Source organism: Myotis myotis, unplaced genomic scaffold (genome assembly GCF_014108235.1).
Source record: "Myotis myotis isolate mMyoMyo1 unplaced genomic scaffold, mMyoMyo1.p scaffold_m19_p_5, whole genome shotgun sequence".
Classification (NCBI taxonomy): Eukaryota; Metazoa; Chordata; class Mammalia; order Chiroptera; family Vespertilionidae; genus Myotis; species Myotis myotis.
The window spans coordinates 37134309-37148736 of record NW_023416357.1 but is presented as its reverse complement, the minus strand read 5'-3'; the positions used below and the strand labels follow the sequence as shown (position 1 = coordinate 37148736).

The 14428-nt window shown below is 41.3% G+C and overlaps 1 protein-coding gene across 2 annotated transcripts; it reads right to left on the bottom strand.

The window, feature by feature from the left end:
• Positions 1 to 2481: 2481 nt before the first annotated feature.
• CCNB1 (cyclin B1) lies at positions 2482 to 10363 on the bottom strand. 2 transcript variants are annotated; one of them, XM_036309377.1, is made up of 9 exons: positions 10231 to 10363; positions 9397 to 9567; positions 9131 to 9301; positions 7098 to 7280; positions 5843 to 6001; positions 5491 to 5727; positions 5001 to 5141; positions 4243 to 4353; positions 2482 to 3763 (listed from the first exon to the last, which is right to left on the bottom strand). In XM_036309377.1, the coding sequence occupies exons 1-9, from the start codon at positions 10249 to 10251 to the stop codon at positions 3656 to 3658; spliced, it is 1302 nt and encodes a 433-aa protein (XP_036165270.1). In that variant the 5' UTR covers positions 10252 to 10363; the 3' UTR covers positions 2482 to 3655. The 2 variants fall into 2 exon arrangements, with proteins under 2 accessions (XP_036165270.1, XP_036165271.1); XM_036309378.1 differs by lacking the exon at positions 5001 to 5141.
• Positions 10364 to 14428: the final 4065 nt, after the last annotated feature.

The window sequence follows — 14428 nt, the reverse complement described above, 5'->3', positions numbered from 1 at the left end:
TTAGGGGGTTACGAAGACTTTGATCTGAACTGATAAGGTCCAGACCCCTCGTCTGGCTGAGAAACGGATGGCCCGAGTTCATGGCCACCCACGGCTCTCTGCGAGGCAGTGCAGTTCTTGAAGCCCAGACTTCCGGCGTGAAACTCCGCTGTCAGCACAATTAGCACCCCTAACAGAGTTGGGTGGCCCCCAAGTGTCAGCTTGTTGACTTGGCAGGTTACAATTGAGCTTTCTTAGTTCGGCAGAGAGCGGGAAATGGAGGAAATGCAGGACGTATAAATGCCCGATGGAGCTGGTTTTTCGTTTTGGACGGTGGCGTAAGAGACACTACCCTTGCAGCACAAGGCCAACAGCTCGAGGGAGGAGCATTCCCTTCTGTCGCTACTTTCCCGAGTTATACTTGATCGCATAGCTCCCCTTCCTTCCTCTCCATTATCAAATACAAGTCCTGGTAAAAGATTCAAAAGGCACTATAGGATATAAATGTTAGTTCCCCACTCCTACCCCCAAACTCCTAGCATTTTGTTTCCCTTTTTTACACAAAAGTGATCCTATTGTGCGTTTTTTCCACTTTACCGGGGGCTGTCTTCCAAAATCAATCTCATCCTTTTAAGCGGTTGCCTATCAGGTGTCCACTGGCCAAATTAGGGACAAAGACAATACAGTTCTCCAATCTGAGCATTCATCAGAATCATGGAAGGGCTGGTTAAGCATTGTGAGGTGTCTAAATTAATGAGTTGCATTTCTAAAAAGTTCCAGGTGATACTGATATTGCCGGTTGGGAACAACACTTTGAGAACCACTGCAATAATGGATCTTAACAGTAACTTCAAAAAAAATCCAGAATAAAAAGTGAAGGTGTGGGCGGGCAGCTATTCTTTTTTTAATTTTATTTCAGAGAGGAAGTGAGAGAGATAGTAACATCAATGATGAGAACCATTGATGGGCTGCCTCCTGCACATCTCGCCCCCACTGGGGAGGGAGCCTGCAACCCTGGGCATATGCCCTTGATCCGAATCGAACCCGGGACCCTTCAGTTCTCAGGCCAACGCTCCACCCACTGAGCCAAACCGGCTAGGGCGGGAGCTATTCTTTCAGGGTGGTCCGTGAAGTCCGAAAGGTTGGCGACCGCTGCTTTAGAGAATATCCAACATATTTAAAAGGGATAATATAATTATTTAACTATCATCATGCCACTCCCAGTGATAAATGACTCAAAGCAAGTATAATTTATGGATACTAAAACTAAAAAGAACACCTTTACAGCAGAGCTATACCTGGCAGTTAGCACCTTAACCAGCTTGATCAAACCTGGTACTACCAGTAGTTAAAGAATCTGATATGTGATTCCAAAATGATGCATTTGTTGTGCAGATCACCTATATTCTTGTCAAAATGCATAACCTGAAATTAACTATAAAGAAATAAATAAAACTCTTGCATTTGAGGCCTAGAAGACACTAAAAACAAGAAAACTGATGTCAGCTGGATAAGAAAAATACAACTAGAAATAAAAATAAAGTCAAAATTAGATTCTGTTCATACTAGTGACAGAAAACACTCTTCTAAACTCAATAATAAACTTGACAACTCATCACGCAATGTTTTTGTAGGGAACCTGGTGCTAAAGCATTCATAGACAAAAAAACAAAACAAAAAACCTTGATAAGAAAAGTGCAGCAATCCTATATAAAACCCTAATATGGAAATCTACCGAACAGCAGAACTACTGGTCACAATGACCACCAGGGGGCAGACGCTCAATGTAGGAGCTGACCCCTGGTGGTTAGCCTGCTCCCACTGGGGGAGCACCACTCAGCCAGAAGCTGAGCTCACTACTGGCTACCACAGAGGTGGTGGTGGGAGCCTCTCCTGCCCCACTAAGGGCCCCTCGGGGGATATCAGACTGCTGGTTTAGGTTCCCTGTGGGGAGCAGGCCTAAGCCGGCAGGCTGACATCTCCCCAAGGGGTCTTGGACTGTGAGAAGGCACAGGCCAGGCTGAGGGACCCCCCCCAACACCCCAGTGCAGGAATGTTGTGCACCCCGCCTCCAGTTATATAATTAAATTCTAACACTTTAGTAACAACATATTTAAGTGCATGTGTTTGAAAATTGCCCCCACATATTTGAAAAATAGTGGTAGTCTATAGTTTTACATTGTTTGTCACAGGAAAAAACAAGATCAGGAAGCAATAGACAGACATTGATGTTTCAGTTCAGTTGGACAGGATTTTAATCATATGGTAATGGCATGAATAGGAACCCATCTAAAGAATCCTACCTCAGACCACAATGATTAAAGATCTAAATGGGAAATTTTTAAAATTTTAGATATTATGGCTTGGAGATGGAGTTGACCTTAACATTGAAAATCCAAAAGCAACAAGAGAAAAAAAAAATTTAATAATATAACTTTTAAGTGTGTGCATGGCAAACGACAAAGTTAAAGAGCAAATGACAAACTGGGAAAGCCTTACAAATTTTAAGTTAGTAGACAACAAAAATTTATTCAAGTAGCCATTAGCAGTATAAATTAAAACAGCAAGCAAGGTAGAATATTTTTTTTGCCAACTTCACAGAAATTGATGACGATGATTACCTTTAGTTCTGGCAAGATTGCAAAGAAAACAAACACTTTTGCACATTGCTGATGACATTGAGAAAGTCCCCTAGCAACACCCACTAGAAATGAGATTACACATACACTTTGGAGAACCCAGTGTACATTTAAAAAAACATGGTATTTAATAACATTTAAACAGTATTGCTTATAGAGACAAAGAAAAAAAACAATCTGAATGTCAACAGCAGAATGATCGAATACATTATAGTATACTATGGGATATAATACGCAAATACAGGGTAAGGCCTATACATGTTGAACATTGCTGAGTATGTACAACAGTCCTATTTTTTAAAACATCAACAATTTACATGCATGATTATGTTTACAGAAATCATGAAAGGATGCATCCCAACTGTTGACATCCTTCAGGTGGATGGACTGAGATGTAGGAAAGTTGGGGAGGGGTAAAATAAAATTTTAAAGATACTTTTGTATGTTTGAGGAGCCCCATTTATTTTCTCAACCAATAAAACCAACAAACAAAAAGTCAAGCAGGTTAGGTTTAGAATATAGATTAAAGTTATTTTTTTCAGTTAAAGAGCTGACACTAAATTTGGTAATCTAAGAAATAGTGGTAAAAGTAGATTAGAATTATTGGAAGCAACCACCAGAAGAGCAGAAAACAGGGGGACTAGGAATGAGGTGGCAGACTTTTAAGTAGAACCAGGCAGGCAGCAGATGCTCCATGATCACTGGGCTTACATGCAGTATGCTCTATGGAAGTAAATTTTGAATGCCTTCAAGTAAAAACCAGATACATAAAACAAAAACAATGTAAGCAACAGTTATATATATATTAGTTGGGTCCCCAAGTTAATCGAAAGCACTTTTTATATTCCCCACCATATATTTACCACACCTTTTAAGGTACCCTAGAGTAAAGTAGCCACATTCAAATGAATTAAGGTATAAGAAGTAAAAAGGACCACAGCTTTATTAAAAGTAAATGTAACATATAATATATACAGATAGCACATGGTGCCAATTGTATTTGCAGGTATTACAGTACTCCAACTCAAGTTCACAAGTTACACCTTTGCCACAGCCTTGGCTAAATCTTTAACTAGTGCAGAATTTAGCTGTGCTAGAGTGCTGATCTTAGCATGCTTAGACGTGGCATACTTGTTCTTGATAGTCTGGAAGAGAAAAGCATAGTAATTAATGAAGGAAAAGAGGAAAACATAAAAAATGCAGTGGTACAGGTATTCATGTAAAACGGGTTGGGAACCCTTTCTCTGCCAAGGGCCATTTGGAAATTTATAACATCATTTGTGGGCCACACTAAATCAACTTAAAAATTAGCCTGCTCTATTTAGGCAAACATTTAATTAACTTACTCCTAATGCCTTGGCAGGGCCAGACCAAATGATTTTGTGGGCCTTATAGGGCTCAATGGCTGGACATTTCCCATCACTGACATAAAACATCAAGTCCTTAAAAATAAGCTATGCATTTGCAGGCATTAAGTCTTTCCATGCATGTACTCTGACAGGGAATTAAACCCTGACCTCTTGGTTCATGGGTCAATGCTCAACCACTGAGCCACACTGGACAGGCCATGAATTCTCATTTTCACTTTCCCCACAATATCCTAAAGTGCCACTGATTGACTTACCATGTGCTTTGTAAGCCCACAATTCACCATGACTATGTTCTTAGCGAGGTGTTGCATAACAAGGAGAAGTGATTCTTCAGTGTATGACAGGTAATGCTGTAGAACTGGTGTCTATGATAATAAGAGTTAATGTTAATAATGCTCATCAACAATGGTTTTCATAAAATTTCTAGATGTTATTCAAGAGGATGGTAGGAAGACTGATACTGTATGACTGCTTATCACTGAAATTTAAGACAAGCTTAAGACCCCTTCTTCCCTAGGCACTCTTCTTTCATGCTTCTCTAAGATCCTGTCCTTAAACCTATCATACACTAACATGCTCAAACTGATACACTTTTTTAATTGTTGATGTATCCACCCCAAACCTAGACTTCAAACTCCTTGAGGCCCACTTTCTCATTCACAATTCTATTCCTAGGCTGAGGGTAGCACATGGCACACAGAAATACTTGTTGAATCAACCAATATGAATAAACTTCTAGTATGTCATTTTTCCTGCTTGTACTTCTCCATCTATAAGGAGTAGCAGCTGTTCTGCCTTTCTCAAGGGGATATAGAAAGATGAAATTAGGTAATTAAATGAAAGCATTCTATGAAGACTTCACAAACAGGATATCATTTTTAATCATTCCCTCCGTAGATGCCACATTTAGGAACCATCTGAATTGTCCTTTAATGAAAAGTTCTGCATTCAGGCAAATACTATTTACAATGTAAAAGCTTAGGGCAACCTAGGTCTGTGGGACAGAGCTTACCCATTCACCATTATCGAGAATTTTCAGTGCTAAGCAAAAAGCTCCAGCTGCAATCTGAGAAGGAGGAAAATGCACCATATCATAGTCTAACATAGTTAGTTCCATCAGGTACTTGGCCAAGGTATGTTGCTCCACATCAACCTGGAACAAAATCCACACAGATCACTGAGCTTCTGCCAGAAAAATTTGCCTTGGCAATAACCAGTATGTACATAACCATAACTACAAATATTTGCCTATAAACTCTTAAGTGCGATTACCCATGGAAGGCCTTAATAATATTAACATGTTAAGCGCCCTGTCAGTCACCGGTGACTGACACTATACTTTCTGTCCAGAAGACAATATAGGCTGGGCGCCTAACATGTTAATATACAGCCTGACTGGAAATAAAGAATATGTTTATCCCTTCCCCATGTAGTTATTAGATCTGCTTGGTCGGCAATATTGTCTAATATACCACACCAAAGGTTTCTCAAGAGATCTATACCTCTCCGATCTTAGATGCTCTCCGAAGGAAGTGCAGGGGTAGAGGGCGACCCAGGCAAAAATTTAAAGCTCTCAGAATCTTCATTTCCATCTGTCTGATTTGGAGCTTAGTGTAAGTGTTGTCAGTCACAAAGGCAAAGTCACCGATTTCTGGAGGGTACATTTCTTCATATTTGCTCGCAATAAACATGGCAGTGACACCAACCAGCTGCAGCATCTTCTTGGGCACAGAATTATTCTGCAATGGGAATTTCAACTGGATGAATAAGTAATATGTATTTGAAAAGAAGACAGAGGTATGAAAAAGACAGACACCTGGAGGTGAGAACTCTCAATTATTGAATTATGCTCACCTGCATGAATCGGTCAATAATGGAAACAGTCATGTACATGGTCTCCTGCAGTAACCTGAATTTCATCTGAACCTGCACCAGCCAATCAATTAGGATGGCTCTCATATTTCCAGTGACTTCACGACCTAGTAGGTATTTTGGTCTGACTGCTTGCTCTTCCTGCAAAAGAAATGCTGATCATTATTAGAAGCAAGACTCCATGTGACATTTCTGACCAGAAATATTAGTCACCACATAATAGCTCTAGAGCATTTAGAATCTCTAGCAGTCCTTAGCTCAGTTATTCATATGGCCACTACAAACAGCTCTATCACTGAAGAGAAAAAGCACACAAACATTAAGTAGAACAGTGTGACAATTTGTATTGGCAGATCTGAGTTCAATTCACCATTGTCCCATACCCTGTACCCACTTGTTCCCAAATAAAGATACTTTACTATCATCTCCAATCTTTTCACCTAAGACTCTAAAACCCAGAACCTGAGCTTTATCAAGTAGAGAAAAATAGCAGCAACTCTCACATCAGCTGGAACCCTGGTGCTACCATTCTCCTGCCCCAGGGTTTAAACCCCCAAAACACCCATCGATAAGGTGAAGAATGAATCATCAAGGTACGGCACATACATTTGCTAAATCCACTCCTCCAAAGTTAGAACACGAACTTTAAGAAGGGAGAAGAAACCCAAAGCAGAAAGCTAGTCCTAGCAAGGAAGTCATCTTGCAAGACAATCATGTAGGAAATGGAGATGCCTCAAAGAAACAGGCAAGAGATTAAAGATGTTAATGATGATAAGGGAAGAGCATGCATTACCAAAAACTGGAAAAATCTGGTAATGCATAGCCTATGTTAGCATACAGAATGTTTCCCCTTTTTGGGGTGGGGGAAGGGATAAAGGTAATGCCGCTAATATCCATCTACCTCCTGTTATCCTCCTTAAACCCAGAGTTTGGGACTTGCCAGTTTCTAACTGTGATAGATATAAATATATCACCCAATCTGTGGAATTTGTTAGAAAGAGCCATGGTAGTATCTACTTTTACTTCAAACTATCCCTGTTCAAAATGGCAAATACAGACTTCCTAAGTTTGTTTAGTGACTTTTTTTTATTCAAGGAAGGAGAATTCGAAAGTGGAATTTGTTAAATGTTTTTCTCACATCCAACTTAAATTATTGTAAACTATTAATAGAAAATACCTAATAAATTTAGATGCAGTTTAGAAAAAAAACCCCAAAGATTCTAATCATAATACTGACCTCAACTTGTCTCAGATAAGTATAGATATCTTTCACATATTCACTACAAAGGTTTGGATCAGCTCCATCCTCTGCATCCACATCATTCACTGCAAGCATTACATCAGAGAAAGCCTGGCACAGATATTCTTCTGCAGGGGCACAGCCAGATGTTTCCATTGGGCTTGGAGAGGGAGTATCAACCTTGAAAAGAGAAAGACTTTTAAAATTAATAGCAAAGAGGAGCTTAAAATCTGGGAATAAAGAACAGATTATTGGTACCAACTCAAGAGATCATTTGCTGAATAGTCATGTAATTCATTTCCTTAAAGGAAAAATACCTTCTTTTTACATTTATTCAATATCTTGTCAGGAAGTGATTCATATGAAAAGTGAGCCAATTTGAAATCAGCAGAACCTAAATGCTTAACAGGTAAAACAGAAAGCAAATTCATTCTGGACCTTCCTCCAAAGGAAATTGATAAGTCACAAATCTCTTTATCAATGTCTGTGAAGTTAACCCAAATGAATGACAAGTCAGTCTTTTCCTGTTTGTCTCAAAATATAGACTGCTTGTCACTGGAGCAGGAGTTCTGTCCTGACTACTAATTATTAATTGACTTTATTAATGATTTCCTTCAAATCCGTTACCTCACTGTTCATTTATTGAGCACTTTCTTCAAGCCAAGCTCTGTGGTAGGCACTGACTTTATGATGTCCTAGTGGGGCTTTAAATTTAGAAGAGAGAAGTTAGGAGAAGCAAGAGGAGTTATTCTAGGAACAGTAATTGGGGTGGGGGAAGTTAGTTAAAGCTTCAGGAGTTAATATTTGAGATGTTTTGAAAGCTGCAAAGATTACTAGCTAAATGAAAGGGAGCGGGAAAGGAAACCTCAGGTAGTTTGGTACTGCCAATTAAAGATTGTGCATGCTTCAGGTTTCATGAGCTAGGTCCAGAAGGTCAATACTAAGTCTTATACCCTTAGATATAAGAAGTCAGGCTGAATGACATTTACAGATTTTCCCAACCGGTTTTACTAATTTTTTAAAAATAAGAGCTTCAGAATGCAGTTCATTGTAATTTCAGCAACGCAGCCTCTTCCAGATGACCTGTTTTCCCCTCACAGTAAATACATTTATTTAATTCTTGGTTTTTGAGGCTAACTCATCTTTTTACCTACTTTTGGAGAGCTACATTTTCTTTCTGCTTTACACTATTATATATTACAGGCTTATTAATATTTAACTAGTGAGTGAAAAAATAATTCAAGAGAACAATCTATGTTTCAGTCAACAAATTTTGGTCAGAAATGACTTGTATCAAAGACAGCTCAATCCGGTCCAGGCAGTTACTACTCAATACCATCAACAAACCGATTAAAAGCATAGGTTGTGCCCTAGCAGGTTTGGCTCAATGGATAGAGCAGGCCTGCAGACTGAAGGGTTAAGGGTTCAATTCTGGTCAAGGGCACAGTGATTCTCTCTTATCATTGCTTTTTCTATCTCTCTCCCTCCCTCTACCTTCCTCTCTGAAATCAATTAAAAACAACAACAAAAAAATATAAAAAGCATAGGTTATGCCCTGGCCCGTGGTGCTCATAAAGCATGGGAAGGGTTGCAGTTGGATTCAAGGGCAGGTATCTATCTGGTTGCAGGTTTGATCCTGGCATGGTCAGGTGCATCTCTTTCACATCAATGTTTCTTTCTCTCTCTTTTTCCCCTTCTCCCCCACTCTCTCCTTCCTTTCTACTCTCTAAAAATCAATGGAAAAAAATACTCTATAGTGAGGATTAACAACAATAAAAAAAGCACAAGTTGTGAAGCCAGACAAGCCTGGGTTTGAATCCAATTATGTGCCACTGATTAGACATGACTCTAGAACATGCTTATCTATAAAGCAGAATACTAGCGAATAGAATTAACGCATTTAATGTTTAGCAGAGTACTCTATAAATGTTACTATTACTATTTATTCAATTGCTATTCCATGCATTAGAATATCAAGTGAGGTTTGAAAGAAACAATCAACAGACTCTAAAATAGTAAAATAGGTTTACCAGAATAGGCTCAGGCGAAAGTTTTTCTTCTTTAACAGGCTCCGGCTCGGGCTCCCGCGCTGGTTCCGGCGCAGGCGCGGGCGCAGGCACAGATGCAGGCCCCAGTGCCTTTTCCATAGGTTTCGGTAGTTTTTTAGCAATAACTTTTCCAGCAGCTAATGTTTTTGCCTCCTGTAGATGAATGGGAGAGAATGAATGTTTTTCTCTCCAGGGTCACAGCTGGAAAGTGGACTTTTAGAGACACGTTGAACTGGGAAGATAGGTACCTTTTTCAGAGGCAGCTTGGCCTGGGGCTGTTCACTGACATTGTTAGCGATGTCTCCAAGGGCTGTTCTCGGCCTCAGCCCGGCCTTGGAGGTTGCAGTAGTGGCCACGGGCACGCGCTTTGCGCCTGCTATAGTGATCTTCGCCTTATTTTCGGCATTAATTTTCGTGTTCTGAAAGAAGCAAGACAATTGGAGAGCTGGCCCAGACAGGTTAGAGTAAGTCGGGGTTAAGAGGAGCCCAAAGAGAGGCCCTTAGGACGGAAGTCGGCTGAGAGCCAGGGGAAACCGGGTTGCAGGGTCTGGCTAAGACCGTGACAAGCCCGTTTCCTCCCAGAATCCCTTCACTCTCGTACAGAGGGATTGCCGATGGGTCCCGGCTGGCCCTAAGATACCACGGCTTTGCATCTGAAAGGAAAGAAAAAAGGTCTCCAATTGCCGGCACCTTCTCTCTCTCCGGGAAGGGAGTCAACACAGTCGGTGGGAGCCCACACAGGGAGCCTCATCACCTTTTACTTTGTTTTTTAAAATATATTTTTTATTGTTGGTAGTATTTCCCCGCTCCATCACCTTTTAGGAAAGGTTTTCCGTCGACCCTCCAACAGCCGCCCCCTCCCCCAGTGTTTATCCAAGGCTCATCCAGATCTTTGTCACCTTCCTCTCTCCGTCGGTCGGATCTCCAAGCTCCCCACCAGGGGCCCACCGACACCCTTATCCTCCTCCCCAAATCCCTGCGTGGTCCGCTCCCGCCCGGGGGCTCCGGCAGACAAGATAGGAAGGGAGCACGCAGCGAGAGGGCCGCGCCCTCCCTCTCGCCGTCCGCAGCAGCTCACTCACCCTGGTGACCCGGAGCGCCATGGCTTCCTCTTCACCAGGCCGCAGCTCAGCGGGAGAAGCAGAAGACGGGAGAGCCCCCAGGAGCTGGGGACCGGTACCCAACACAGGCCAACAGCCGTTCCGCCGCAGCACGCCGGCGACGCCGGGCCCAGCCGCGAATTTAAACTCCGCACCGCTCTCTCCTCATTGGCCAGTTCGTGGCACTCGCTCCCTTCCCATTGGCGGATGCCGGTTCCCGAGAATGCGTTTCCACGGCGATCCCGCGACGGAGTTCGAGACGGGGCGGGGCCAGAGCGAGCGTGCGGCGTCGCTCGGTCGGGCTCTGCGCCTGCGCTCTGCGGCCAGGCGAGGCGAGACGAAGCTTGTGCGCCGCCAGGTGTCGCGGAGGGGCCGGCCGTGTGGCCTCGGAAAAGTGACAGTGGAGCAGCCGCAGTTTGAGAAGCAAGAGAAACAGTATGTTTCTAATCCTACTTATTGTTAACACACTTTCAATATAATGTATACCGCCTCTCTCTCTCTCTCTCTCTCTCTCTCTCTCTCTCTCTCTCTCTCTCTCTCTCTCTCTCTCTCTCCTCTCTCTCATATATATAGTGGTGTGCAGCAGTGCAGATGAGATGAAAGAAATTGGAAAGGGTAAAATTACACAAGTCCTGTAAACCGAGATAAGGAATCTGGACTATTTGTGAAGTGAAAGCCTTTACAGGTGTTTTTTTTTTAATTGACATAAATTTGTTTAAATGTTTTTACTGATTTTTTTGTTTTTAGAGAAAGAGTAAAGGAGAAGAATCGAGAGGTGGAAAAAATCAATGAGAGAGAAACATCAATGGGCTGCCTCCTACACACTCCCCACTGGGGACGAGCCCGCAACCTGGGCATGTGCCCTGACCGGGAATTGAACCATGACCTCCTGGTTCATAGGTCCATGCTCAACCACTGAGCCACCGTGGCCAGGCTGGAGGGTTTTAAACCAAGGTGTGGCATAGTCTATCTTTCAAAAAGATAACCTTAATCACTGTAAGGTAATGTATGTAAGTGAGAAGGAGGAGGAGAAACAGAAGAGAAAGTGAAGCAAGGGGAGCCATGAGGAGGCTATTGTAAGAGGCCAGGCAAGAGACGATGGCTTGGATGGTTCTGGTAGGGCTAGACAGAAAGGGATGGGTGCTAGAAATAGTTTAGAGATAGACTTGCCGGGGCCTGATGGCTTGCACGGTTAGAGAGAAAAAGGAATCAAGGATGACTCAAGTTTTGGCCTAAGTAACTGAAACAAAGAAGACTAAAAGATGAGCAGCTTTTAAGGGATAGCAAGTTTGGGGTAGGAGATTAAGATAACAACCAATGAAATTGAAGCAGTAACCAAAACATTAATTAAAAAAGACATCATTCAGCATGATTTACAATAGCCAAACTGCGGAAGCAACCTGTGTCCATCTTCCACCGATAGACAAATGGATAAAGATGTGGTATATATGTATACAATGGAATATTAGCCATAAAAAAAGAATGAAATCTTGCCACTTGCAAAAGCAAGGATGGACCTAGAGGGTAGTATTATGCTAAGTGAAATAAGTCAGACAGAGAAAGGTAAATACCATATGATTTCACTTATATGTGGAAGCTAAAAAAAAACAAAATAAATGAACAAAAAAAACCAGGACCAAGCTTATAGATTCAGAGACTAAATCAATGGTTGCCAAATGGGAGTTGAGGGGAAGAGGGAAAAGGGATTAAGATGTATATATCGCCAGTTATAAAAAAGTCACGGAAATGCAAAATATAGAATAGGGAATATAGCCAATATTTTAATAACTATGTATGGTGTCAGATGGGTACTAGATTTATGGGGTGATAATTTTGTAAGTTATATAAAGGTCTAGCCACTATATTGTACAACTGAAACGAATATAATATTGTATGTCAACTGTAATTGAAAAATAAAAAAATATTAAAATGAAAATAAGGAGAAAAAAAAAAGACTGAGAAAATACAGGGAGGAAATTACAGAAATAATACAAGAAAACTTCCCAAACCTGGAGGACATGAATTTCATTAATTCATGTCTGAGTGTCATGTATAATAAGTGAACAAAAACTTATTCCATGGCACACTGTGCTGGCATATAATATTAAGAATAATAGCCAGGCAGATGTGGGTCAGTGGTTGAGCATTGACCTATAAACCAGGAAGTCATTGTGATTCCCTGGTCAGGGCATATACCCAGGTTATGGGCTCAGTACCCAGTGTGGGGAAAGCAGGAGGTAGCCAATGATTCTCTCATCATTGATGTTTCTCTCCCTTTCCCTTCCTCTCTGAAATCAATTGAAGTATGTTTTTTAAAAATGTTCTTGCTCTAATGCCTAGACCTGTGAATATGAAAAGACCAGAGTAATTTACCTGACAAAAGAGGCTTGGAAGACCTTGAGATAGGAATTACTCTGATTACCTGGGTGGGTCCACTGCAGCCACATGAGGCCTTAAAGGTAGGAGAGGATGGGAGAAGAGGTGGTCAGAGAAAGATGCAACAGGGGAAGAAGAGGCAAGAGAGATCTGAAATGGGAGAAGCATATGTCCAACTGTTGCCGACCTTGAAGATAGAGGAAGGAGGTCACAAGCCAAGGAATGTAGGTGGCCGGTAGAAGCTGGGAACACCAGCAAACAGGGACCTCAGTCCTACATCCACAAGGACTGAATTCAATTAGTCTGAATGAACAAGGAAATGGCTTCTCCCCTAGAACCACGGTTCTCAACCTGTGGGTCGCAATCCCTTTGGGGGTCGAACGACCCTTTCACAGGGGTCGCCTAAAACCATCGGAAAACACATATATAATACATATTGTTTTTGTGATTAATCACTATGCTTTAATTATGTTCAATTTGTAAGAATGAAAATACATCCTGCATATCAGATATTTACATTACGATTCATAACAGTAGCAAAATTGCAGTTATGAAGTAGCAATGAAAATAATTTTATGGTTGGGGGTCACAACATAAGGAACTGTATTTAAGGGTCGCGGCATTAGGAAGGTTGAGAACCACTGCTCTAGAAGGAAATGCAGCTCTGCAGCACCTTGATTTTAGCCCCATGAGACCCATACTGGATGTTTGATCTTCAGAACTGTAAGTTTGTGTTAAGCCACTGAATTTGTGGTAATTTGTTATGACAGCAATAGTTAATACAAACCATTTTCTGTGCTTGATCACTATAGTCTTCTCTGCCTTTGAATTTCATATACAGAGAATCATACGGTATGAATTCTTGTGTTTGGCTTCTATTATTTTTAAAAATCTTGATGAAAATATTACATATGTCCCCCTTTCCCCCCAATCGACCTCCTCCAGCCCACCCCAACCCCCTGCCCCAGGCCCTCACCACCCCACTGTCTGCATCCATGGGTTATGCATATATGCATACAAGGTTTTTAGCTGATTACCTCCCACCCACCTACCCTCTCCCGTCTTCCCTCTGAGATTCTGCACTCTGTCCCATGCTTCCATGTCTCTGGATCCACTTCGTTCATCAGTTTACTTTGTTAATTAGATTCCACATATGAGTGAGAGCATGTGATACTTGTCTTTCTCTGACTTATTTTCACTTAAAATGATACTCTCCAGGTCCCTTCCATGCTGTTGGCTTCTTTCACTTAACATGTTTTTGAGAATCACCTATATTGTTTGTAACAGTAATTAAAAAAACAACGGTTAAGTAGTATTCCATTATGAATACACTACACCTCCTGATGGACATTGGATTGTTTCCAGTTTTTAGCTATCATGAGTACATTTTAAAAAAATGTATCTTTATTGATTTCAGAGAGGGAGAGGGAGAGATAAAAACATCGATGAGAATCATTATTTGGATGCCTCCTGCACGATTGGGGATCGAGCTGTGCCCTGACTGGGAATCAAACCGTGACCTCCTAGTTCATAGGTCGATGTTCAACCACTGAGCCACGCTGGCCTGACCATCTCTGAATTAATATAGTGGGTATTTTAGGGGAGAATCATAATCTAAATTTAAAGTAAAGCCAGGATTCTTTAGAGATATTTAACTATATACTAGTATAGCCTCATTCTTCTACTGTAATGAGAAAAGTTTAAAGTTTGATCAATTATCATGTAATAGAAACAATAAATCTGTGTCTTAACAGATGTAACATTTATTCTAAGTGGAAATCACCAGTGCCTAAATTGGTAAGAA